The 24,816-nt window shown below is 36.7% G+C and overlaps 1 protein-coding gene across 1 annotated transcript; it reads left to right on the forward strand.

Annotated features, from left to right (window-relative positions):
• Window positions 1-3,344: 3,344 nt before the first annotated feature.
• Window positions 3,345-4,418, forward strand: LOC149070428 (speckle-type POZ protein-like). The gene has a single exon (XM_089249322.1). The coding sequence runs from the start codon at window positions 3,345-3,347 to the stop codon at window positions 4,416-4,418; it is 1,074 nt and encodes a 357-aa protein (XP_089105448.1).
• Window positions 4,419-24,816: the final 20,398 nt, after the last annotated feature.

Genomic DNA, 24,816 nt, shown 5'->3' on the forward strand with positions numbered 1-24,816 from the left:
AACCCCAATGAGCAGAATAAAACTGAACAACATGTGACCATGAAACTACATTTTTTTAAATATATATTCTAGTGTAAACTTCTCTCTCTCTCTCTCCTAAATACCGGTTATAATGTTTTTTTGTTATTTACCAAAAGAATTTCAGCGGCAAACATAAAAACACATTAACCGATATTATTGCGCATAAAATATACCACAAAAACAATGATACATAGTGTCGTAACATATTTTGTTCGTTTTCACGCGGCATACCTGTCTGAGACCACCAACTAACTTTATTTTAAAAACTATAACAAATAGTTTACTTTCTATTTGATAGGTGGCAGCAGAGATCGCAAATTTTTCTCGTAGATATTTTTTGATATTTTTGTGTATACAAGAAGAAATGCTCATAATTTACTTTTTTATGCAAACCAACAGAAGTCTTTCCTCCTCTGTAAATACCATCAGGATGTACTGTTTTGTTGGAAGTAAGGATTTTCATTCTGCAGAAAAGCCCAGATGAAGTAGGCCTATATAATTTCAATTTGAGCCCGGTTGCGGTATATCGTTCATTTTGAGCCCATTTGCAGCGTATTAGGACCCTATAACATAATATAAAACATAATTTATTTTTCCTTCAGTCAATTACGAAAACAATCATTTACTGTACATACTCAGTCATTTACTGTAGAAATTAGAGTTTACAATCAAATTACATATTTTACAATATTTGAAAGAAAATGCAGAGAAAGAAAAAAATATTTGAATGGACACGAACAGTAGAACAGTTAATTCGTATTATGATGAAGAAAGCTGGGAGCTGGGACAGGGAAGAGAGCAGTAGCTACAAGCGACCGCACATGATTGGTAAGAAACCCGAAATTCAGGTTTTTCTGACTAATCAGCGGTTTCACGCTGCACACATGTCACAGAAATTCTACTCCTAGAAAAACCCGGCTTTAGGGGATCGAATTCCAAAAAAAATTTCTTACTTACTCTTTACGTCATGAAGCCAAACTTCTGACCAACTTTCATGAATTCATCAACTTCAGCGATTTTGGCGTTGCGTGATTTCTCTATATAAACTTTGCTGCTCTTGTGAGCTCCTCAGGGGTCGAATTTCGGAAAAAAAACTTCTTACTTACTCTTTACGTCATGAAATAAAACTTCATGAATATAACCAAATTTCATGAATATAATTGCTTCAGCGGTTTTGGCTAGGCATGATTTCTATATGTTAACTTTGAACCCCCTCTAATTCCTTTTGGGGGAGGAAGTTCGAAAAACCAATTCTTATAGTAAAACTTTACGTCAGAAAGAAAACTTCTCTGAACTAATTTCCTGAATATAGTAGCTTCAATTTTGGTTCGGCGTGATTTCTTTGTTAACTTTGAACCCTCTTTTGACCCTCTAAAGCCTCCCGTTCACATGTGCAAGATTTGGGGTCGCTTTGGTGATAATTACCGGCATGGCATCTTTTTTCCCCTCATAAGCCCCGTTCACATGTACAATAAAACATCCCGGGAAGTTCCCGGTAACGGGGATTTTCGCTACAAACCGTTCACATGACGTTAAGTTTATGCCGGTAATCCCCCATCGTCTTTCCGGAAGTCGTCACTGGTTACGTAGGTTGAACAGAAGTGATTGATTCAAGATGGTTGACGAAGGTAGCAGTTTTCGCGGCGCAAAGGATTATGGGAGAGAAGGTCGGTGTCAACCTCCAGTCCACCCCAAGAAAGATGGGCTTTTTTTGAGATGAGCCTCTCTCCCACCTTTTTCTTCCCTACGAGGGGATAAAAGTTTTCATGCCGGTAATTATCACCAAAGCGACCCCCAATCTTGCACATGTGAACGGGGTTATGGGGGAAAAAAAGGTGGGCGAAAAGCTCATCTCAAAAAAGCCCATCTTTCTTGGGGTGGATTGGTGGTCGACACCGACCTTCTCTCCCATAATCCTTTGAGCCGCGAAAACTACTGTAAGCTCCTTCGTCGGCGATCTTGAATCAAGCACTTCCGTTCAACCCACGTGACCAGTGACGACTTCCGGAAAGAAGAGGGAGATTACCGGCATAAACTAAACGTAATGTGAATGGGGTTTGTAGCGAAAATCCCCGTTACCGGGAACTTCCGGGGATGTTTTATTGCACATGTGAACGGGGCTTTAGGGGTCGAATTTTCAAAAAGAAAAATAACCTTCTTACTTAGTTCTTATGTCATGAAATAAAACTTTCGGCTAAATTTAATTAATATAGCGTCAACTGTTTCGGCTCGGCGAGATTTTTCTATATGGCTCTGAACCCCTTTTGACCCTCCACGCCTTAGGGGTCAAATTTTGAAAAAGCCCCTTCTCAGTTAATCTTTTTATCATGAAATAAAACTTCTCATCAAATTTCAAACTTCAGCGGTTTTGGGTCGGCGTGATTTCTATATGCTACCGTTTGACCCCTTTAGGGGTAGAATTTCAAAAAGTCCCTTATTAGTGAGTCTTTAACTCCTGAAATAAAACTATTGACCAAATTTGATACTTATAGCTTCCGAGATTTATCATAATCAAATCGAATGATACACCATTTGAAAGCTTAAAATTTGACGTGGTGAATGTGTGTGCGTTGTTAGAATAGAAAGCATGGTTTCGGATGGTTCTGTTTATCACAGCGAATTAAAACCTTTTCTGAAATTTCGCTTACAAGTGATTGGCAAGAAATTTTGGGAGCTCCCCTATTTCACGAATCGGCGATAAATATGATAACTTCTAACCTAACAGCGCGGTAGAAAAAGAAAAAAGGAGAAGGAAGAAAAAATACGCAAATAAAAGTGTAAAACACTGCAATAGATAAATCGATAAGAATGTAGGTACAAAGTACAACATTTCTCTTTTCTCCCTCACCCTACCTGTTTTCTTTCACTCTGATAAGAAAGATACACCATGTACAGAAAAGAAATCTCTATCACTGTATACAGGAAAACAAGAGGAAAAAAATTATAGGGTTGCAACAAAGCTTCAGGAGAGAATTTATTCCACTGACGTTTTGACGGAATATCATGTACTTAATTGTTAAGTGGTTAATTATTCAAAGCTTTCTTTTTTCTATGCATGCTTACAAGTCGATGTATATAATATCATTCAATGAAATTCTTCGCGAGGCTCGCGAGCAAAAAACGCATAATAAGCATTGCTACACAACATCTAAACACGAAAAATCCCTCAGCGGATAACGAATCTCAGTAGAGAATGGACGTCGCGCTTCCCAAGGATTAAAAAAATTTCAAATTTTGTCGATTGGTTGAACGAATCGACGTGCGTCTTCGGCACAGAGAGGTTTGAGTTTATTTCCCTGCTTGAAGGGTTTAAACTTTTCCGAATGGCTGTATCGTCTCATAACCTGAAAGTATTTGGAAGCGTCCAGAGTAATTTCACATGTACGTGGACCATCACGCGTTTCAGTTCGCTGGATTCCAGGGTCGGAAGCTTCCGCCAAAGCCAAATGTTGCAGCTTCAGGAGAAAGGCATCGAATGGTATTTGAAGATATATCCCGGAGGAGAGTCTGCAAGATCCGATGGATGCGTCTCTTGTTTACTCTGTGTAAAAGACATGACGCAAATGATAAAGGTGAAATTGCGTCTTTCATTACGGAACACAGATGGAGACGTTCTGTTCTATGAAGAGTTTCCCGAGTCTCCTCCAGTCGTGATGATTACTGGATACGGTTACTTAAAAACCATACCGAGAGAACATCTACTATCTGGATTGATCGATGATACTTTGGTGGTGGTCCTGGAAGCGTCTCATTGTAACACCTGCTTCAAAGAAGATGCTGACATTCAAAGCGACCTGAAAGTCGTTCCGTCACTAAAAGTCATCGATGACTTGATGAAGCTGTGGACGAGCAAAGACAATGCAGATTGTATCATCTCCTGCGGTGGACGAGACATTCCTGTTCATTCTGTGGTGCTCGGTGCCCGTTCAAAAGTTTTCGCGGCCATGTTCAGACACGCAACACTAGAGAAAGATACCCGACGCGTGGAAATAACCGATTTCGAAAACTACACGATGGTATCTTTAATGGAATTCATCTACTCCGGGAATGTGCGCGATATGGATTACGATCTCGCTCTAGAACTTCTACGCGCAAGTGACAAATACGATTTGAGTGACTTGAAATCGTGCTGCAGCGATTATCTGATGTCCCTTCTTTATGACGAAAACGTTTGTCAAATCCTCGTGCACGCGGACATGAGCAATGCCGAGAAACTGCGTGGTCAGGCCATGAAATACTTCTGTGACTCGGTTCCGAAAACTGATTTCAGAGCCAACCGTTCGACTTTCAAGGCACGACCAGAACTCGTTTGTGACCTCGTCGAAGCAATGATCGATCATATGGGAGCGGAACACCTTCAATCAGCTGAGGGGAAGAATGCTAGTGACAAAAGATGACGAGCTGAATGACGCCCTTGAAGTCTTTCTTGTTTTCATTCGAACATATCCAGTAAAGAATTATTCTCATGTACATCCAGTTTGTTCATAATCTAATGTTAATGTTAAAGAACGCATTGTTTATTTATTTATTTATTGATAATAAACTCGTCTTCTGTACGTGAGAAAATTATTTTCTGCTTTCTGTATATATTTCCTGATTTTTTCATGTGTTAATATTAATGATACCAGAAGCATACTAGTCATTAAAAAAGTCATCAGAAATATGTATGTTTTGTTTACGTGTATAATATTCAAGGTCGAGTCAAAGCAATAAGACTACCTAACTCAATAATATTGTATATACAGACTGTTGCCTTGAATAGGCCACAAACTCAGAGGGGTGATATTAGGAATCAAGAGGAACAAAAATTGCCATAGAACATGATATCGCAAACCTCATTTTGTCAGTGAAAATAGCAAAAATACTTATGAAGGGTATGACGTCGAGTTAGACAAAAAGGCCAATAATAAGTGTAAAAAAAATTATTTGACAGCATGATCACAACACGGACTATAGTGTACAAAATAAGGTATGTAAGTATTTTATTGATATGCACCGCAGCGCCAATCAAGGACGGCAATGTACCAATGCACATACAAGGAGAAAAATAACACAGACAGAACAGAAATAAAACACACAAGCATAGAAAAAATTAATCACAATCAGTATAAAATAAATGAATAATTGAACCGGGGGGGAACCACATGCAGAAACAAAAAAATGAGAAAAAAATAGGTACAGAATTGCAAAATGGGACAATATCAATTGGTCGAGGTGAGAATCATGTAGATTTAAACAAAAAATGGAAGGGATACTACATCGGGAAAGTAATAAATGGAAATAACATCATGTAATGACCGGGACCGGTCTGGGACAACATGGGTGGGTGAGGATTACTTGTGGACTTTGATAAAAGTGATTAGTTTCATAATATTTTCAATGTAGTGGATGTCACGACAGAATTCTCGGGAAGGGTTCGAAAAGAGTCTCCAATATTTTCGCGTTCGTCAAGGTTAAAGTTATATTTAGTGATTAGAGTGGACCTTTGGGTGGCAAAGAAATTACATTCAAATAAAGTATTGAAGATATCACTGCGGCTACGTATTATGGAATCGCAGAATGAAAAACACGGTTCTTCAGGTGAGAATTTGAAAGATGAAGAGACCGGAAGACCGTAACTTTTGTTATACTGATATTCTCCGTATATATCTGGCACATTTATTTTTTTCTGAAGTTGGGTTTATGTATCGGCAAGGAAGACAACATCATCAGCGTACAAGAAAGTGCAAATTAATATCTGTATCGCTATCGACCTGAATTCCCCGGACTTCTGATGTTTCAAAGATTTTCTCTATGTTGGCGGGAAAAGAGGAAAATAATAAAGGGGAAGCAGAAGTTCACCCTGCGCAAAATACCAAAACGACTGAGAATGCATCCGTGAATGAAATGCCAGTTCGAACTCTACCGTAGGCGTTAGAAAAGAAAATTTAATAGATTCTAATAATTTTATCACCAATTCCCAGACCGTGTAATTTGCACCAGAGTATATTTCTGTCAACTGAATCGAATGCTTTAGAGAGGCAGGAATATACCTTGGCAGATGATCTATCAAGTACTTGAATGATTGAACTTAACGTAAACATATGTTCAACGCAACCTCTATGTTTACGGAAAGTGCCCTGGGATTCCGGAAGTAAACCGTTTACCTCCGACCAATTATAGAGTATATATATATTTGGTAAGAATGAGTGACAAAAACAGCTACTGTACAAAATAAAGTACAATAAGTACAAACAGTAAATTAAATAAGTACAAATACCATTTTTACTTGACAGCATGATTGCACTACCGCCTGTGCTGCAGTTCAACGTCAGAAAGTAGAAGAAGAGAAATGATTACCCGAGTTGTTCGAAATTACGACCGTGAAGTCCATTGCACAGCCGACAGCGACGGAGTAACGATTGTCGGACGCACTCAAAGATACCGGATGTGCTGGTGGTGCCTGCCCCTTCATTAGTATTTTTGCAATTTTCATCGACTAAACGTAGTTTGCGATAGCATGTGCAATAGCAATTTTTGTTCCTCTTCACGCCTAATACCACTCCTCTGAGTTTGTCGTCACTTAAATGCAGCACCCTGTATAGCGTTTGGTTGGTCTTTTTGAGTAGGGTTAAATTAAGCAGGCTATGGTCAAGTGTGTTTGTTTACCTATTATCCTGATTGCTTTCATTGAATGAAGTTATATGAGCTGCTTATTTTGAAAAGGGAACACTTACATTTTTTTTTTTCAAAATTCATTTTTTAACTGTTTTTGAATCTTTGGGATGAGCTCTATCCGATTATGCAACAGGGTTTATTCTAATAGAAATGTTTTTGGTAGAACCTCTCAATAACGGTCACCAACGAGGCCTAAAATTTTTTCCGCTAATGAGGATATCAGTTAATGGATAGTAAAATACGTTTTGTGAGTCCCATCGACGTAATTCAAAAAAAGTGTCCGTTAGTGGAGGTACCTGTTATGGAAGGTTCCATTCTTGAAGAAAAATTTTGACACTCGAATGCTTGTCAAAAGAAATTGCGAAAACACGTTTTTTTTTAAAGATTTCTTTGACATTAATGCATGCATCGAATCTTCAACGCAATTAATTATCAGTAAACACATCTGTTCCCAGACTTCAGAATCGAACTCACGAAATAATCGGAAAAGAAAAATTAATATGTTTCCCCCCATTCATCTTATTCACTTTTTCAATCGAATAGAAACATTTTTCTCTTCAATTATTTGTTTCTTTTGTATTGTAGTCGTTATTCTATTTTTTACAATTTAGTTTCTCGAGAACATTCACGTCCTATATAAATAGTTAAATGTATTTATTTCTTATGTTTTCTTACATTAGACGACTCTGAACCGTCGTCTTTGATGCACATCTTTTTATAAAATGAAGCGAAACTTTTAACTTTGAAGGAGATTTTAACGTTCATCACAATGGGAAAATGCAAATTTTCCTCTGAAAACGTTTTCGTTTCTCTACAAGTTTGTTCTATTCTTTCTCAAGCGACGACGTCCGTGAAGCAGTTTCGAGTATTAAGTTCATTCTTTGTGAAAATAACAAATACACAGACATAGCGTAGGAACTGGAACAACTTCTTTATTCTCATTTAAATTGTTCTGTTTACCACGGTTCAAAAATAAAATTAAAGATCTCTTCCCGGCGTCTCCTCCCATAAAAGCATCTCGTATATATCTTCCCTTTAGTTATCGAAAGAAATGAAATAAATATGTAGGGTTAGATTAAAATATAAGATTTTAGAGTTAAACATAAACTCCAAATATAATATTTTAAATGTATTCGGGGAGTTATATATACATTTATTTTTTACTGCACTAGTGTTATTTTTTTAAAGAATGATCACATTGTTTCAAATTCCTTAAGAAAACCAAAGTAAATGAAATTAGGTATGGATACAGCAGAGGGTATCAAACTCAATTGGACCCTGGGCCATTTGCTGTAAAACTGTATCTCGTGTGTGAGTAAAATATTATTTTTTTTACTTCATTCCTTTCTTTATTTTCAAGTTCTTTTTCATTTCTGTTTTTCTTAATTTACAATTTATATTTTGTTTCTTTTTAAATCTCTAATTTATTTTTTCATTTTATGTTTTTATTTTATTTTTGCTCAGTTTTATTTTACTTATTTATTTTTTGCACCAAAATAAAGAAAACTACATATAATTTGAATAGAAGGGAAGTGATAAAAGAGCTGTGAATAAAACATAAAATTGATACAAATACAAGGCCACAACAGAGGCAAAATGTCCAAAGGGGTGGCTGAAAAAATGATACCCATAATAAATATGGATGTCATATACAGTATTTATAAAAAATACAGCCCCCCCCCTTCAACTAAAAATTCAATTACAAAATTAAAGGCTACATATACATGATAAATTATAGAGTATTTCAAAAAGAATCATCTCATGTGAAATGCTTATATTACGAAAAATATTGAACAATGACACTTAAGATTAATTTGACATTTCATGGCTAATCATAAAGTTGTTTTTTTTTTTGCAAACTAAATTAAAGGTGCTCAATATGTCCACCTTGGGATGCATGGCATATGTCTATACGATAGTCAAATTCATACCAAACTTTTGCAAGCATGTTTGCATCCACTGCGAGTGGATTTCTGTGAACTACGTGCGAATCTCTGTCGTATGCGCTCCACATTTTCGTCTGACATGCGGGGACGGCCAGGAAGTTTCCCTTTACCCAGCCAAACCGTGTCTCGGAATTGTTTACACCATCGCCTTATGCTCTGAGTGGTAGGAAGTTCAACACTAGAGTATTTTCGACGAAAAGCACGATGAACAGTTGTTACGGACCCACACTTCGGGAAGCTTAGAACACAAAACGATTTCTGTTTTGCAGTCGCCATCATGACAAACACTGAAATGGCGGCCGAAGGAAGAGCGTTAGCGCTACCTGTCGGCAACTGCGTGAAACTCCAGATTTCACTCTTTCTACCTTTACATTATTCGATCAAAACGGATTAAAAGCTGAATAGTTATGATTTTTTTAAATCGGGTGATTCTTTTTGAAACACGCTGTATAATACCTGCCCATAAAAAATAGTTATGGTTGTCTTACCTAAGGGGTAGGGTATTCCATTCATTCACAACCCTATTAGAGAAAAACTTCCTCCGTTACCTCAACCTGGAGTTGTTCCTTATGAATTGATACTGGTGTGGCCTTGTTGAAGCAGTCGATTGACGTCATATTAATAATTCGTGGTCCCTCCTATCCGTCTCGTTGAAAATTTTAAAATCATCGATCATGTCCTCCTCCCCCCGACACCTGTGTTCTTCCAATGTAAACATATTCAAGAAAGCTAGTCTTTCTTTCATATCTCAAGCCGTCTTGGCGGGGCTATCCTTTTTCCAGTATGACCCAGCCGTAAGATGGCGTGCTTATATCCCGTGAGGGACAGAGCGGGGGCCATGTTTGGTGTTTGCATAGCCCAAGACGTGTGTACCAACCAGAGCATGCGTAACTCTTCTCTGCAACCGAGACTATATATTCCTCTGTAGGTAAGGTCTGCAACTCCTTTATACATATTTCTTCATATTAAGGACAAACTAAGCCCCGGAAAAGTGGAAGAAACTACTTTAGGAGAACGCGAAGAGACCTTAAGAATGAAGCCAAGCATTCTGTTCGCTTTTCTAACCACCGCTGAACAGTGTTCAAAAAACCTAAGCCATTCATCAATAAGAAGAATACCCAGATCGGTGATCATAGATGCATCCGCAGATGCAATACTTCGGTGGTTTCGTGATATCTAGTGATTGTACCTGATCTTATCAAGAGATTATGGAATCGAACTAAAAGAAATTGCTTATCAATTGTAAACCAGCTGATCGTCTCTAAAATAGCGAGATGGGACTCATGGTTGATGTCTGATCCAGGCCTATCCTTGCGACAAATAAGTTTAATGTCTTGATGCATAATATCTGTGGTCAAGTCCAAAGATGGCCACAGTACACTGCATACGATATCAGCACGCGTTTTCTCATACTGTCCAAGCAAATACACATGTAAGTCAGATGTTCTACTTTTTTAACAACTTTATGGCGGTTGCTCTAATTTCTTGAAGAGGAAAAAGTAGTTTGGCATTTTAGGACGCATTCAATCTACTTTTTTCAATTTTTTTTACCACCGATATGTTCAAAAAGAACAATCAACGACCGTACTAAATTTTTATTAATTGTATTACTAATTTTACACTAATTATTTACTAATTTCATTAATTTGAACTTTCCAACTTCAGCATTTCATGAAGTGCTCTTGTAATTTTCTGGGGTATTCTAATTTTTTTGAAACAAACGTGTATGTGGACGAGTGTTGTCGTCCATAAACAAAGAGGAACTAAGCCAAATGCTTTTCCTGAATAGTCACGAATATGAACTGAAACTTATTGACACACAAAAACATACATATACATAAATACACAAAGTAATTACAGCACGACACATATAGGAACATACACGTACAACAAACATGGTCCACTTCTGTTGTGCCTAAGGGATCAGTACGATCCGTCCAAGGCAAATTACTGTATATAGAATATCTATGTTGGTGGAGAACACACATATAGAGCAGAGTGAATAGCATAGCCTTAAACATGGTTTCCACAATCGATCACAAGCCAATTCCAATTTTATGAAATGGTTTCCGAATGCTTCTGAATGCGAGATAAAAAACTGCTTTTTGGAAAATGTTTTTTTTTCTCGCCCCGTCTGCTTTCAGGGTTTGATCCAGTTTTAAATTCAAACCATGAAGGATTTCTCTGAATAAACCTTAGTATTTCAACCATGTGTAATTTCTATATGTAATTCCATGTTTCCAAGGTATTCTCTTTACACATTTGAGCAATCAGGGAGCCTAAGTCAAACACACAAAATGTTTTGCAACCTAATATGATGCCACCTCCAATGGCTTCTCCACCAAACAGCAACCTCTAGCTCAATTATGCAGCTAGATAAAAAAAAAAACGACGTAAAGTTGTTTTTTTAGCTTACCTCTCGACCATTTTTTCCACCTTCAACTAATTAAAAACAGTGTAAAATTTTCACGTAAATCATTAATTTAGGATATGCTGTCACGTTTATAGGGTAAATTATAGGTGGACAGGATTTGCTGAAACTCTTCGGAAACGAAATCCAACTAAATGAATTAAAAATATATGTTGGTGAAGAAAAATGTTTAAAATCATTTCAAACTTGGTATTTCTGATCATAAACATTTCTACATTTGTATTGAGAAAAAAAAATCTCGTCCAGTTTACGAATTCTCGGACCTTAGGCATAAATTCCGGCATCTCCTGGCGAACCTTTAACGGTCAATTAGCCGATGATTTACTGCCGACTAAAATGAGCGTTTTCGAGAAGAGGAAGAGCAGCCAAAAAGTATATACGTGTGTGTTTGTGCGATGGTTGATACTGAGGGATAATGTCCTCCTCCCCGTGATTCGGAAATTCTGCACTTTATCACTTTTATCTTCTCGTCTAGAGGAATATATACAGCGACATGCGACAGCAGTTGAGAGAGAGAGAGGGCACAGAAACAGCTTCTCTTCAATTACGGACAGTGGCGTACATAGTAGAGCACCGGAGAGGGCAATCCTCTCTCTCACTCTCAACCCCCCCCCCCCCCGTGCGCTTTGCTTTACCCAGACGCGTTCAAGCATACGCACTTGTGTGGAGTCTTTAATGACACATAAGGCTGCCTCATGGACTAGAAGCACCAATGCTTGTTGGAAAAGCGAGGAATTTCAGAGATAAAGCGTTTTAGTTGAGTGAGAGAGAGAGAGAGTTTCCGGGCCAAGTCTGAAAATGCGAATTAAATGTCTCTTTATCACTTAATTTCTCATCCCTTGCCTCATCTCTTCGTCTATTCGAGTTTAAAGCCCACCTCCCGGTTTGGTTTAGTGTTAACTTCTAATTTTGAATTCGAAGCTTATAGAGTAGAATATTTTTTTCCACATATACAGTAGACTCTCGACTATCCGGCCAAGTTAAAAATTAATTCATAATCCTCCGTGATTCCAAGCTGCACAAAAGCCGGTTTTGTGTGTGGCTACGCAAAATCGACCATTAAAATCTCCTGCGCTGAGCCGGTCACGCCTCAAAACCGGACAGGTTTTTGCGCGTGTTAGAGAGTAAGTAGAAGGACAAGACAACTATAAAATAGAGAAGCCATCAGTCATATGCATCAAGGGTTTTAAAAAAGCTGAAACTGTGACTTGATTCTTTCATCTTAGGCCTAACTTTAGACATTTGCGTTATCGTATATCAACGAAGAAAGTTGAAATAGTTTTGTAAGAATTAAACTCTTGCGTTTTACGTTAATGATTTTTATTTTCATTTTAAAAGCATACGATACGTGTTCATACTGCTTAGTGTATGTGATTTTATGCTGCTTCCTGCAATCAAGACAGACATATAAGAATTCATCCTGAAACCTAAAATGTGTCCAATATTTTTATTCTTAGACCACTAATTCTGTAATAAATTTTTAAAATGTACAGTTCAGTACATAACAACCATTTATTAAGTCCTCGCCTGTACTTAGAGGTCAGAAAATATTAATAGGGGCGGGCTTTGGTTTAAAAAGGGTGTTTCTGATGGCATGGGTGAAGGTAGGAAGTGTGAGCATATATAGAACTCCGGGTCTATCCTGGCTTTTCTGTTTTCCGTGCTATTTCTGTATTTCCTGTGCTAGACTGACCTAGGTTGCATGAAATGATACATTGTAATGCCAGACATTATGCTTTACTACTCATTTACAACTGATTGGAATTTCCATTTTCACTGAATTCCTTTTCTTCTTTTTTTTTTTTCTTGGTGGCTTCAGCAAGCAATGCGAGCAACGCGTTGTAAATGCGCGTTTTAATATACACACTGCTCGCATCGCGTATATGAAAATATCTTGATTCAAATAAGGTTGATGAACCAAGGGTTGCGCAACCACTTCATCCTACAACTACTTCATCCTTCAACCTACACCACTTCATTAGTACAGTTTGTATTTTACAGCGACTCCCCCGCAATGAGGAAAGCCCCCAGATGTTTGTTCCTTTGCAGTTTTTGTATAGCTTATGAGATCTGCTGAGAAGCCGAATTGACACAGGGCCTTCCTATTATTATAAGGGACCGTTATGACAAAGAATTGCCGTTGTTCCCTGATGCGGACTACGTCGAGTCCACTTCGACATAGAATCGCAAAAGTTTAACTAGAATTCAATTCTTTTTTCTTTTTTTTGACGCTCTTCTCTGGTTTTTAGTTTATTCTAAGCGAGAATGCGAACTGGTTTCTCATTTGAAAAAGTCTTTCCGTAGAAAGCAGGCAGACGTTGCACACACGATACTTACATGAACACGAAAATTTAGGAATCTATCTCTTTCACTTCTGATATGGAAAACTTGTAGCAGCATTTCTCGAACGCAACATGGTCACAAAGTTGTTTGCAGGAAATTCAATTTTTCAAACTGAGGTATTTGCCTTACTTGAAGCTATCAAAGCAGCAAAAAATATGATAAACCATGTAAAAGGTGTTTTACCCTAATTTTCGCTGTTTTTTCCCCAGCTTTTCTCCCATTTTTGAATCCCAATATCTCAGTGAATATTTCAGTACGGAACGTAGATTTTTTTTATATTTCGGTTGGACTCAGTAGAGACAGGGCAACGACTTTCTAATTCAGTATTTGAACACGCACACACATGTAATTATAAAAAGTCAATTTTTATATTTTAATAACTATGCAACCCCTTGCAACATGAATGACATATCTGAAATCCACTCGTTATTCCGATACTTTTCTTAACTGGAAGCATGCCTCTAGGATCAATGGTTTGCCAGTAAAATGCGGTGCAAGATGTTAACACTGTATAGTAGCCCTCACTTTAGAAATTTACTGATGAAATTATAATTGCCTTACGAACCAGTCCTAACTTCAGATCAAGCGCTCTTTTCAGGGTAAGCTGATTTAAATCGTCACTAAAACCACGATTTAAATCACGTGATTTCTTTTTAAAAATGATTGATTTCAGTCACAGAATTTAAATTTTGTTTTTTCTTTGCATAACTTCAGTGATATTGAAGTAAAATTAACCTAGTATGGTATGCATGTTATTCATACGTGGTAAAGTTCGCGCGCGATTAAAAGAAGCGTAGAAGATCTTTGGGGTAAATTAATCCCTAGATACAGTGCAGAAAGAAAGCTGCTGTATTTCTAGATTTAGTGCATGGAAAAAAATCGCAAAAAAATATAGGGAGTTGAACTTAGCTAAACCTGCACTTAGTATTTTCAGGGCATTACAATGTGGAACTAGGGCTCCCCTGATTAAAAAACAGAAGAATAATTTTTGGTATAAAGCCTTGAAATGTATGCCCTAATTGTTGATTCAAAATAATAATAGATGGTGAACCAACATAAATATATATCATTGGGCTTTTGTTTTTACTTTTCGTATTAAAATTTTGAATTTGCTCGTTTTTTTACCACAGCTCATTAAATCTGTGAAATAATAAAAATGTGTAAACTATTAAGCACCATCATGCAAGTCAGAAACACATCCAAGAACAATCGTGCAAGAAACAATCTTGTCAATAGAATTTGTTTTATTTAGTTCATGCTGAATGTCCCTTTGGTTGTACATCCAGTAAATTGAGATACCCCTGCACCACATATGTGACACTGAGTTGCCACCACGCATTCACTTCAATGGGGACTCACTTTTCTCTACAAGAAAATTGTTAATCCATGAAGTTAATTTGGCCTCAACGGCCTTTCATGTTGCATAAATACCGATTTTCGGTGTTCGTATTTTTTGTTTTTAGTTTATTCATTAATGCTTAATTAAATTTGCGCGATTAGGAGAAAAAAGCAGTTAAGGGATATGAAAATATGCATTATTAATAATTAACCAGATTTGTTTTGATTAATAAGAAGTCAGTTAATTAAAATAAAAAAATCTAATTTAAATCAAAAAAATTCGATTCAAATAAAAAAAATCGAATTTAAATCAAAAAATCCAAATTTTTACTTTTTTTTTTTAAATCATGATTTATTCATACGATCTTTAGGGATGAGAAGGCAGTACCTCTCACTCCCTGCATAAGGACAATATCAAGGGGGACCGACACCTAGATTTAAAACTACTTTCTGCTGTTGAGAGAATGTCATCTCTTTCCTTTTCTGATATTCTTGTAAATCCTTACCCGTTCTTGATTTCTTCGATTCTGTCTACGGTTCCATTCTATTCCATCTCCTGCCCCTCCCCTTTTTTTCATAAATCTCGAATCTTTCAAAACAGGAAAGAAGAAAGGAAAACTCTCTCCCTTTTCCTTGCCTTTTCTTCTTTCTTATATTGCAGTAGACTTTGGATATACAGCAACACTTATATCACGGTCTGCTGATGTATCGACCAATGATCGTTTTCGCTTTTTACGAGATTCAACGCTGCTTATCCTTCTCCTCCAGTAGCGATTTTCACGAGGGATTTTCACAAATCGATTCCTTCATTTTTTTTTCCAGGTTCACACACAAAACACAGAAAAGCACGAGACGAAAATAGATAACGGAAAAATATACACTGTGTGGTAAAAACGAAAATATATATATGAGTGTGGGTATATGAAAAAAAAATAGACATCATTGAAGAAATGTATAAGGGGATAGATTTTCCTCACAGAATCTGGAAATATATTCTAGAATTCTGCAGAGTAAAAAAAAACAGATTTTAAATCGATGAAACGTGAAATTATTGTGCTTTTTCGCAGACCGTTTATTTATCGGAAACATGTCACCGGTATGTAGTGACGTGTTGTGATCCGATTTCAAGCAAAATTTTAGGAATTTCAAAGCATCCGATCGATTTGATCCCCTTTATTCCGATAAAATCCTTGTTCGTTCGCTCGAATACATACGTCATACGATATTATCTCTCGTGAGAATTTCTTTTCATCTCAGTTATCACAATCATAATTTTTTGTTTCTATTTTTCATCATATTTGTCTTACCAGGAGTTGTACGCTTCCTTAATGAGGATCCAGGACGGAAAATGTATTGGGAAGGCATAAGTGAATACTATTTTTAGACTTTTTGACGGGGTGATAAGTTCACATTCACGCCTCGAAGTTGGGAACGACATAAAACCAACTTCAGCCGACCACCACTGTGGCGACGGTGGGGTTCGAAGCTGAGATCTCGCGATGTGAGTCCACCACTATGACCACATGACCATCACAGCGGCTTTGGGACATACTGTATTTTCATTCTTAAAACTGCTACAGGGTGATTTCTGAATACATTTTAAGCATTTTCTAAATTGTAATCATACGTGTACGACGTGATGATGACAAGAGTTAACGGGGTAAAAAATTTCACAAAAAACATCATAATTGATTGAAGAAATTATTTCAGAAATAATAGCTTTTTTTTTGGGTTAGAGAAGAAAATTTAGTGGTTAGTCGATAAACGACACTTTTTGTCGATAGACGACACTGCACGAAAGCAAATCACAGCATTTTGAACCTGAACCTGTCTTAAATCTTTCCTGTGTCCGAAACGTTCGGAAGCTTCAGCGAGCGAATGGTGGCTAAGGAAAAACAGCTTCACAAATAGTGCATATATCCACCAATGTCAAACACAAATACAAGGCCACAACAGACAAAATACCCAACGAGGTGGCTGAGAAAAAGATTCCCATAACAAATATGGATGCCATATATTTCTCAAATACAGCAACCCAATTATAAACGCAATTATAAAAACTAAAAACGACGTATAGATAATAAAATATTATATTTTATGTTTATTAAATATTATTTATGGTTGTCTTATTCTAAGCATGGATAGCTTCTCGATTTACCTCAACACGTTTATAGTATTTCTTTTTTAAACGCGTCAATAAACTTTTTCAACACTTCACAATAAAAAACCTTATATAAGCACCAGTAACAGGGAAATTCAGAAATAAGGTGTTAATCGTACAACCTGCATTTTACAGCAACTATTGCACAGCATTTTATTTGCATGCTTCCAGTGATTTGCTTTTGCGCAGCGGCCCTCTAACGACAAAGATAAATAGAACACAATTAAATTTTTCAAAAAAAAAAATTTTTCCTCCGTGAGTATAACTTTTTGAAAACCGCATTCAATTGTACAGTCCTATGAATTTTTATGAATTTTTGAACTATTTATGAATTTATTTGACATCTGTATGTGCAACATTTATTCTCCTATGAATGGAAGTGCCTATTTCTTTTGTGCACACACCCTGTAATACGTGTAGATCATTTCCTAAATATGCCGGACATTCTCTCCGTTAATATTGTTCTCAACATTGTCAACAACATGTTATTCCCCAAAAAGAAACAACCATAATTGAGAAAACTTGGAAGAAGAAAAATTATTTCAATTAAAATTTCTATGAATGGAATACCAAAAATGTTTTTAAAAATTCAATTACGCTTCAACAACATGCAACAACACTTTATTCTTCATAATTAGTTGACGCTCCACTCGGAATATAATCAATTAATTTTTTTTTTTTTTTAAATTCTAATTCAGTTTCGAGAATGAGAAAAAAATTAATCCGTTGAATTTCATGTGAATTTATTTGATACACCGGAATTTTTTAATTCAAAACAAAACAAATAAATACTATTAATAATGATCTCGTTATTTTCATTAGAACTTCGATAAACGATTTTATTTTCGAATCGGGAATCGAGCTGGAAAAATATTTGTAAAATTTCGCGATTAAAATCGGACTTTCGCGGACGTCACCGCATTTTTCTTTTCTAAGTATTTTTCATCGCATTTTTAAACGACGAAAAGAGATTAAAGACGCAATAATCGTAAGCTGATTATTTGTCCGAACGAATTTTTATTTATTTATTCATTTAATAATGAAATTATCGGTGATATTTTCTTTCTCTCATGAAGAGTTTTGAAATATGTTCGACTTCAATGATTTCTGAAAAATCCCGAATTTGATTCAGTCAAGTGTGATTTTGATATCGGATAAGGTTTTTTTTTCTTTGTATCATTGATGCATTTTTAAATGTTTTGAATTGAACAATGAGACTATTATTATTATAGTTTCTGTTTTTGGGTGTTTTAGGGCAGGGGGTGCACAACTTTTTTAGCACGCGGGCTATATATGCGATATTTTTGCCGCTGGCGGGTCAGAAACTTGTATACATAGGATAGCCCTATTGACCTCTTCTAAGGAACTTTACTTGCCTTTGACAATTTTTTCGGCTGTAATGGGCAACTTCACTGGGCTTTGAAATTTTTTGGCTGTAAATGGCAACTTTACTTGCTTGTGACAATTTTTTGGCTGTAATTAGCAACTTTACGTGCTTGTGGCAATTTTACTTGCCTGTGACATCACAAATTCTGACTGGAATTTGCAACTTTACTTGACTTTGAAAATTTTTTTGGCTGTTCTTCGCAACTTGCTTTTGAAAACAATTTTTGGCTATACTTTTCAACTTTACTGGTCTTCGACAGATGCTTTTTTTATGTAATTGGCATCCTAATTTGCCTTTGACAACTTTATTTGCCTTTCACAACTTCAATGGCCTTCGACAACTCTTCTGGCTCTAATTGACCATTTCACTTATCTTTTACAACTTCACTTGCCTTTAACAATTAATGGTTTTTGTTAACTTTTCTGGCTACATACTTGACAACTTTACTTACCTTTGACACCTTTACTGGCTTTTCACAACTTTTCTGGCTGTCATTGACAACTTTGACAATTTTTTGGATGTAATTTGCAATGTCCCGTATTGATCCCGATTTCCCATAGTTTTATGAACGAAGTCTGGTCATGCTAGATATTTATCGGGTTTATGTGTTGAAACTTTTCTACCGGAATATCTTTCGTGGTCCAGATGGAACCTGTTGGGGTGCCGAAGATTAAGCACCCCCTCTTTTATAGGGGGGACTTGTCAGGTTGTTAACCTAAATGATGACTTATCTGAAGGTCTGTCTCTCTCAATGCAACAGACCCTGTGATCGAGGCTGCTGCGTCGTCGTGTGGGTATGGCGCTGCAATCTAATCACGAGGATCCAAGTTCAAACTCCGTTGACGAAACAGTAGTTGTTAGTTGAAGTTGGTTTTTACGATAGTTCAAGTTGGCTGTAAGACGCAAAAAATTCATCAACCTCCGCCATTCATCTTTATGAATGTAGGTAGGATAAACTGGGTGAGTGAAATTGAACAGCTTCAACTGTGAACTCAGAGGACTCTGGAGGGCGTAGATAGAAGTTCAACGATGGGCACTTAATCCTCTCAGCGGCAATGACGAGATATCTCACCAAAAATATTTCCTTACTTATGTCGGTAATTACGAGATATCTCGTCTCCTTAAAACCCTCTTATTTCCACGTTGCCGAGCCCAGAGATCGCTGTAGAGCAGGCCTTTATCGCGAATATGTTCCCCATCTTCTCATACCTGTCAGATCGACTCCCAGAAAGGGGAGTTGGTTTTTGTTCAAAGTTTGATAACAGGAGGAAGAGAGTTTGCACTTTTTTTCTTTCTCTTCGGTGTAGTATAGAAATATGCATATATGCATACAGTTTAAATAATAGAAAAGGCCAGAGTATTTATATTCTTCAGTATATTATTCTCGGAGTTGGACTGTTTTTCACTATCACCAACACAAAATCGGAAAAAAAGTATTCTTAAAAAAAGGCGTGGCATTTTACAAAGCGTTATTTTACAAAGTACCGGCATTTTGCAAAGTCACTGTGTCAATTACAATGTGGATCAGTGAAATTTTAAGAACCAGTTGAAAGGTTAAGATAATGCCTTCGTTATTTATTGAACTGGGAAAGAAGTGAAATAACATTCTTGAGTTATTTTTTGCTCAGACGATGCTGATTTGTGTGTAAATCCCATTTCATTTTTTTTATTATAGCGAACGTTTGTTTTTAATGTATTTAGTTTGTATTTGTCCGATGCATGAAGTCGATGTGCTTGCTCCGAATGCATGCATAGTTCATGGTTTTAGCAATATAAAAGTCTCACAAAGCTTCGTCCCCTAAACGTGAACTGTAATATTGACTTTGAATGAACCTAAAATAAGTTCCTGGCCATGTTTAAAACATGAGCAATCCGTATTTTGACAGTGTTCAATGATTTTCGTCGTAAACACAATAACCAATTGACCTCTTATGACAACAAACGTGAATATATGAGCAACCAGAAAACAATAATAATTACAATTTCAATGTTCACAATCGATTGTATGAGAGAAGAGAAAGCCCATAGAACCAAAGCAAAGCAAACATTGGATTTTCCAGGCAAAGAGAGAGAGAGAGTATTGAGCAACTATTTCTATTGTCATCAATCATCGTTTCCGACCTTCAGTCGGATTCCACATTGATTTAAAGGAGCAACATGGGGGATGGGGGTTAGTTTGCTCCAGCATACGGAGAGCAATCTGCGAAATATCTCATAACGTTGTAACAGTCTTATTGATGCCTTCACGGACGGAACGATCTAATCTATCGACAGTTTTCCACGAGAATGGCGTTGATTTATCCTTTTTACTTTAGCAAGCATCTCTCTCGCATTAATCAGCGTCTACATCTCCTTTCAACCTGTGTAGAGGAGGGTGGGTCGGAACAGTGTATTGTACTTGACCGTAGTACAATACGGCGCACACACACACACAGAAGCAGTTTCTCGCAAGATCTGATGTTCAACAATTTGTTAAATTTAAACTGATTTTCTTCCGCCATTAGTTACTATGATGAGAAATTGCCGAACGAGCAAGTCGATATTCATGTGGTAGTTGCAGGAGAGAAAATGAAGGAGAGTGGAGAGGAATTTCAATATTGATTCTGTTCGTAAATGAGTGGATTTCTAACTGGAAATCTCTCCCCCTGTGTCTAGTCTAGGCAACGGTAGACAAGAAATATGTTCATCAAAATTTTCCAAGAATTTTGATAACTTCTTTATCTTCTCTTCCGATTATTTCCAAATCAGTTTTCTACGCGAGAATTTTCAGTTGTGAACATTTTCATATTGCTCACACACACAACACATATATGCAAAATTTTCAAGTTCAGATAAACAGAATTATCATAAACTAACTTTGCCGATATAAGAGCCCCTAGCGGCCGCAAAAATCAACGAATGCGAATAAAATTCAAGATATAGGTGTTATATATGTAGTATGTGCTCAAGAATGAGAAGAGGAACTAAAATCTACATACCCCTCGCGGTTGCGGTTACAGCAACAAACTTACAAAATATTCAAATAACGGCATTCACTTTTATGTATGCAAAATGATCACCGCAGTAAAAATCCATAAATGGCATTAGAACGGTTTACCCGCCAGTCACTTTGCAATACATAGAAATGAGTGTCTATAGAAAAAAGGCTGTTTCCACAATGTTCTTTATCTACTTCTAGCGCCGGCGTTTATGATGCTATAGGTACCGTTCTAACGCCCTTTATGGATTTTTACTGCGCCGATCATTTTATATAAAAGTGAGTGCCGTCAGTTGAATTCTTGCAAATTTTGTTGCTGTAACCCTAACCGCGAGAGCTGAGTTTATGTTTCTCGACTTATTCACGAGCGCATACTCTGAAACACCTATGTCTCGAATTTTATTCGCATTCGTTGACTTTTGCTACCGCTAGGAGTTAGTAGTATTGGCAAAGTTAACTCTTGTGTGCACGATGAGATCATAAAGTTAACGAACTGCCCCGCAAAATACAGGAAAGTCAAGCTACTTAGACATACCTCCGTGGACAGACAGGCCTCTTAGATAAGTTGGACTATGACGTTATGTAGCCAAATTCTATGGAATATGTTGCAAACGAAGTGAATGACATTTTCTTTCCTTATACGGTGTCTTTGCTACTTTGCACGGTGGAAATGAGTGAAAACAAGCCGCGCGCACGCTTTCATTTCAAGCTTTTGAGTAAAACATAGAGAGAAATCAGGATAAAATGATTGAAGTACGTACTCGGAAAGGCCTTTGGTGTTCATGTTCTAGTGGCATATTGGTTTTAAACGTGACGGCAAATGCGCTTAGATTACGACAAACGTTTTTGGTGTCCTTAGATTATGACGAACTCTTTGGGTGTCCTTAAACAAGCATAATCTGTAAAAATGTCCATCAAATCGGAAGAGATAAACCAAAGAACTTAATCGAATAAGATTTGCATCTGTTTGAGCAAAAAAATGAACTAAATATGCACATATAACCTACACAGTATGGAATCGAGTGAGCTAAAGAAAGCCCGTGCCTGTGAGCTGTTAAAAAAAGGGTGCTTCTCAAACAAATGCATTCGCCCAAGAATTGAAATAGCTTCTTAGAAGAAATGATACTGCCGCTGCTCCCTATCCTCAATAGCAAACCGATTAAGCAATTTTTTTGGCTTTTGATATTCTCTCTGTCACAGACAAAAATATAAATTCGGTTCTTTGAAAGAAATTCGGGACAGCATGAAACAACACCCTGACAAAAGAAGCTTCCCAAAAGCCAAGATGCGCAAACTTTTAAGTCAGCGGGTCAGATACGGGGTATTTCTGCTGGTCGCGGGCCACAAAGTAGCATATATACGGTGACCATGTGACTCATATTTTATGGGCCATTCCTACAGTTTTGGCCGTCAAAACTCTTTACTAAAATGTTTATTAAAGAGTTTATTATTATTAGTTTATTAGTTATTATTAATGTCTATTCTCCCTCATTTTTAACAAAGGTTACATGAATTATTGAAATCAACGCTTCAGCTTATTTTTATAGCTTATAAATTACGTTATGATTATTATGGCTCTATCGTAATTAATTATAGTCATATAAATAAATTATATATATATATGTATATATATATATTCACATATTTTTAAACATAAAGGCCTGCTTTTTTGATGATTTTTTTTTTCAAATGTTGCGACTTGCATTTGCTTTCCACCACTATTGGCGTTTTTCAGTAATTTTAGCGATAGATGGTAACTTTAACCACTTTTGATAATTTTTTTACTTTAATTGGCAATGTTCCTTGCCTTTGACAATTTTTGGCAGTAATTGGCAACTTTAATGCATTTCACAATTTTTTTGTGATGTAGACTTCTCATGTTTTTACGAAGGAAATATGGTCAGTTCATACATTTGTCGTGTGTATAGCCTATTGATACTTTTCACCAAGATATCTTTCGCGAGCAGGAATCCGCAGGGACAAGGGCGCAGGTAATCCCTTGGCGAGCCTCGTTTGTCCCGCTGGCCGGAGGTGGCGCAACCCGGCTTTAAACAATAGCAGATTACTGACACTACCTTATCAAGTCGAAGATATTGAACACCCTCGGATACAGACCTCCACAGCGTCAGTTCGAAACTTTTGTACTGTACCTTGTACCCGATGTAAAAACCCGATCTCTCCCATATTTACACGAGCTTATACACGCTATCTTAGTGCAGACATGTATGAAAATTCGAAGAAAAACATTAACGTTCTAGTTATTGTCGGTATTGATGGCATAACATTATGAACATGTGCCTTAATGCTGCGGAAAACACTTGACTTAACGACGAGGTTTCATTGAGAGAAATAAGAGCATTAGGAACGTTCAAAAATCATCATTTAATTCATTCGGAGTTCATTCACTAATGCCTTATCTACGCTAAGTATTTTACTCACTAATGAGTGGTGATTTTCCAGGACAGCTATTCCCCATTCACTTCTCCCTTTTTTTCTCAGTGGTACTTATTTATTTTAAGGAGGAAAAAGCGGAATTTAATAATCGTCGCTCGATTTCTAATGCAATGTACGCGAATACCTGATTTACCGAATTCTCAGAGAAAATTTCTTCTGGGAACTAATCTAAGCTATTTCGATTTCCCTTGGAATAAATAGCTCTCATTAGATGGAGCATTAATTAAAAAACGAACTTCGTTATAAGACGGGATGGGAAAAAAAAAAGAAATCCGAATAATGAAGATGGAAAAAAACACACACACGCACTCGCAGAAAACATAAACGAGCTGTTGCATTTTAACATATGTACCAGATGGCACCAATGATCAGGATTAGATGTGTTCGGTTCTGTTTCTTGGGAAGAACAGCGAGTGGAGCAGCAACGCGGCAATAACAAAAAGAAAATTCTGTTTTCTTAGAAAATCATTGTTTTTGTTTGTTTTTGCATTTTTACTTGATTTCTCTCGGGAAAAAACGACTCAAAGCTTTGTGAATTCCCCCCATTTCTTTTTGAGATTACCTTCTTCGAAAAGAGAAAAAAAAAATATCTGAGAGTTCCTGCAATTATTTTAATAGAAATTGGAATTTCCATTAAATTTATGATATTTCTTTTTTTTAAAGAATTTTTTTTTTTTGGGATTCATTATCATGCGAATTTTCCAGCGAAAGAATTCGGTAGGAAAAACAAAAATAAGTGCATAGCAACGGGGCTGTAGTATGTTGTGCTCAGAGATGTTGTTTTACGAGGAGGATGTGATCCGATTCTCCTTCAAGCTCTGCTTTCTCGAACAAATTCGCTCATACTTCTGAGCTGTCTGCAAGAGCATTGCCACGTGTTGGGCTTTGAATTCAAGCGAAGATTTTTCTCGCGTATTCTACTTCGATCGTTCGATTATACAGGTCTGCGATGAAAAAGCTTTCTTGAAAAGAATTCATATTTAATATAGTTTTTTTATGCTAATTATTGGGGAAATAATTAAAAAATTCCATCTCGTCTAGTTTTTGAGGTAAAGTGAAAATTAAATTTTTATAGTAATGCACAGGGAGAAGCATAGAAAC

This window comes from Pholcus phalangioides, unplaced genomic scaffold, assembly GCF_987345545.1.
Source record: "Pholcus phalangioides strain wild (caught in Gottingen) unplaced genomic scaffold, Ppha-v1.0 ptg000022l_1, whole genome shotgun sequence".
NCBI classification, from domain to species: Eukaryota; Metazoa; Arthropoda; class Arachnida; order Araneae; family Pholcidae; genus Pholcus; species Pholcus phalangioides.

Coding starts and splice junctions, on each gene's coding strand:
- LOC149070428 (XM_089249322.1), top strand. CDS start 3,345: ATGGCTGTATCGTCTCATAACCTGAAAGTATTTGGAAGCGTCCAGAGT.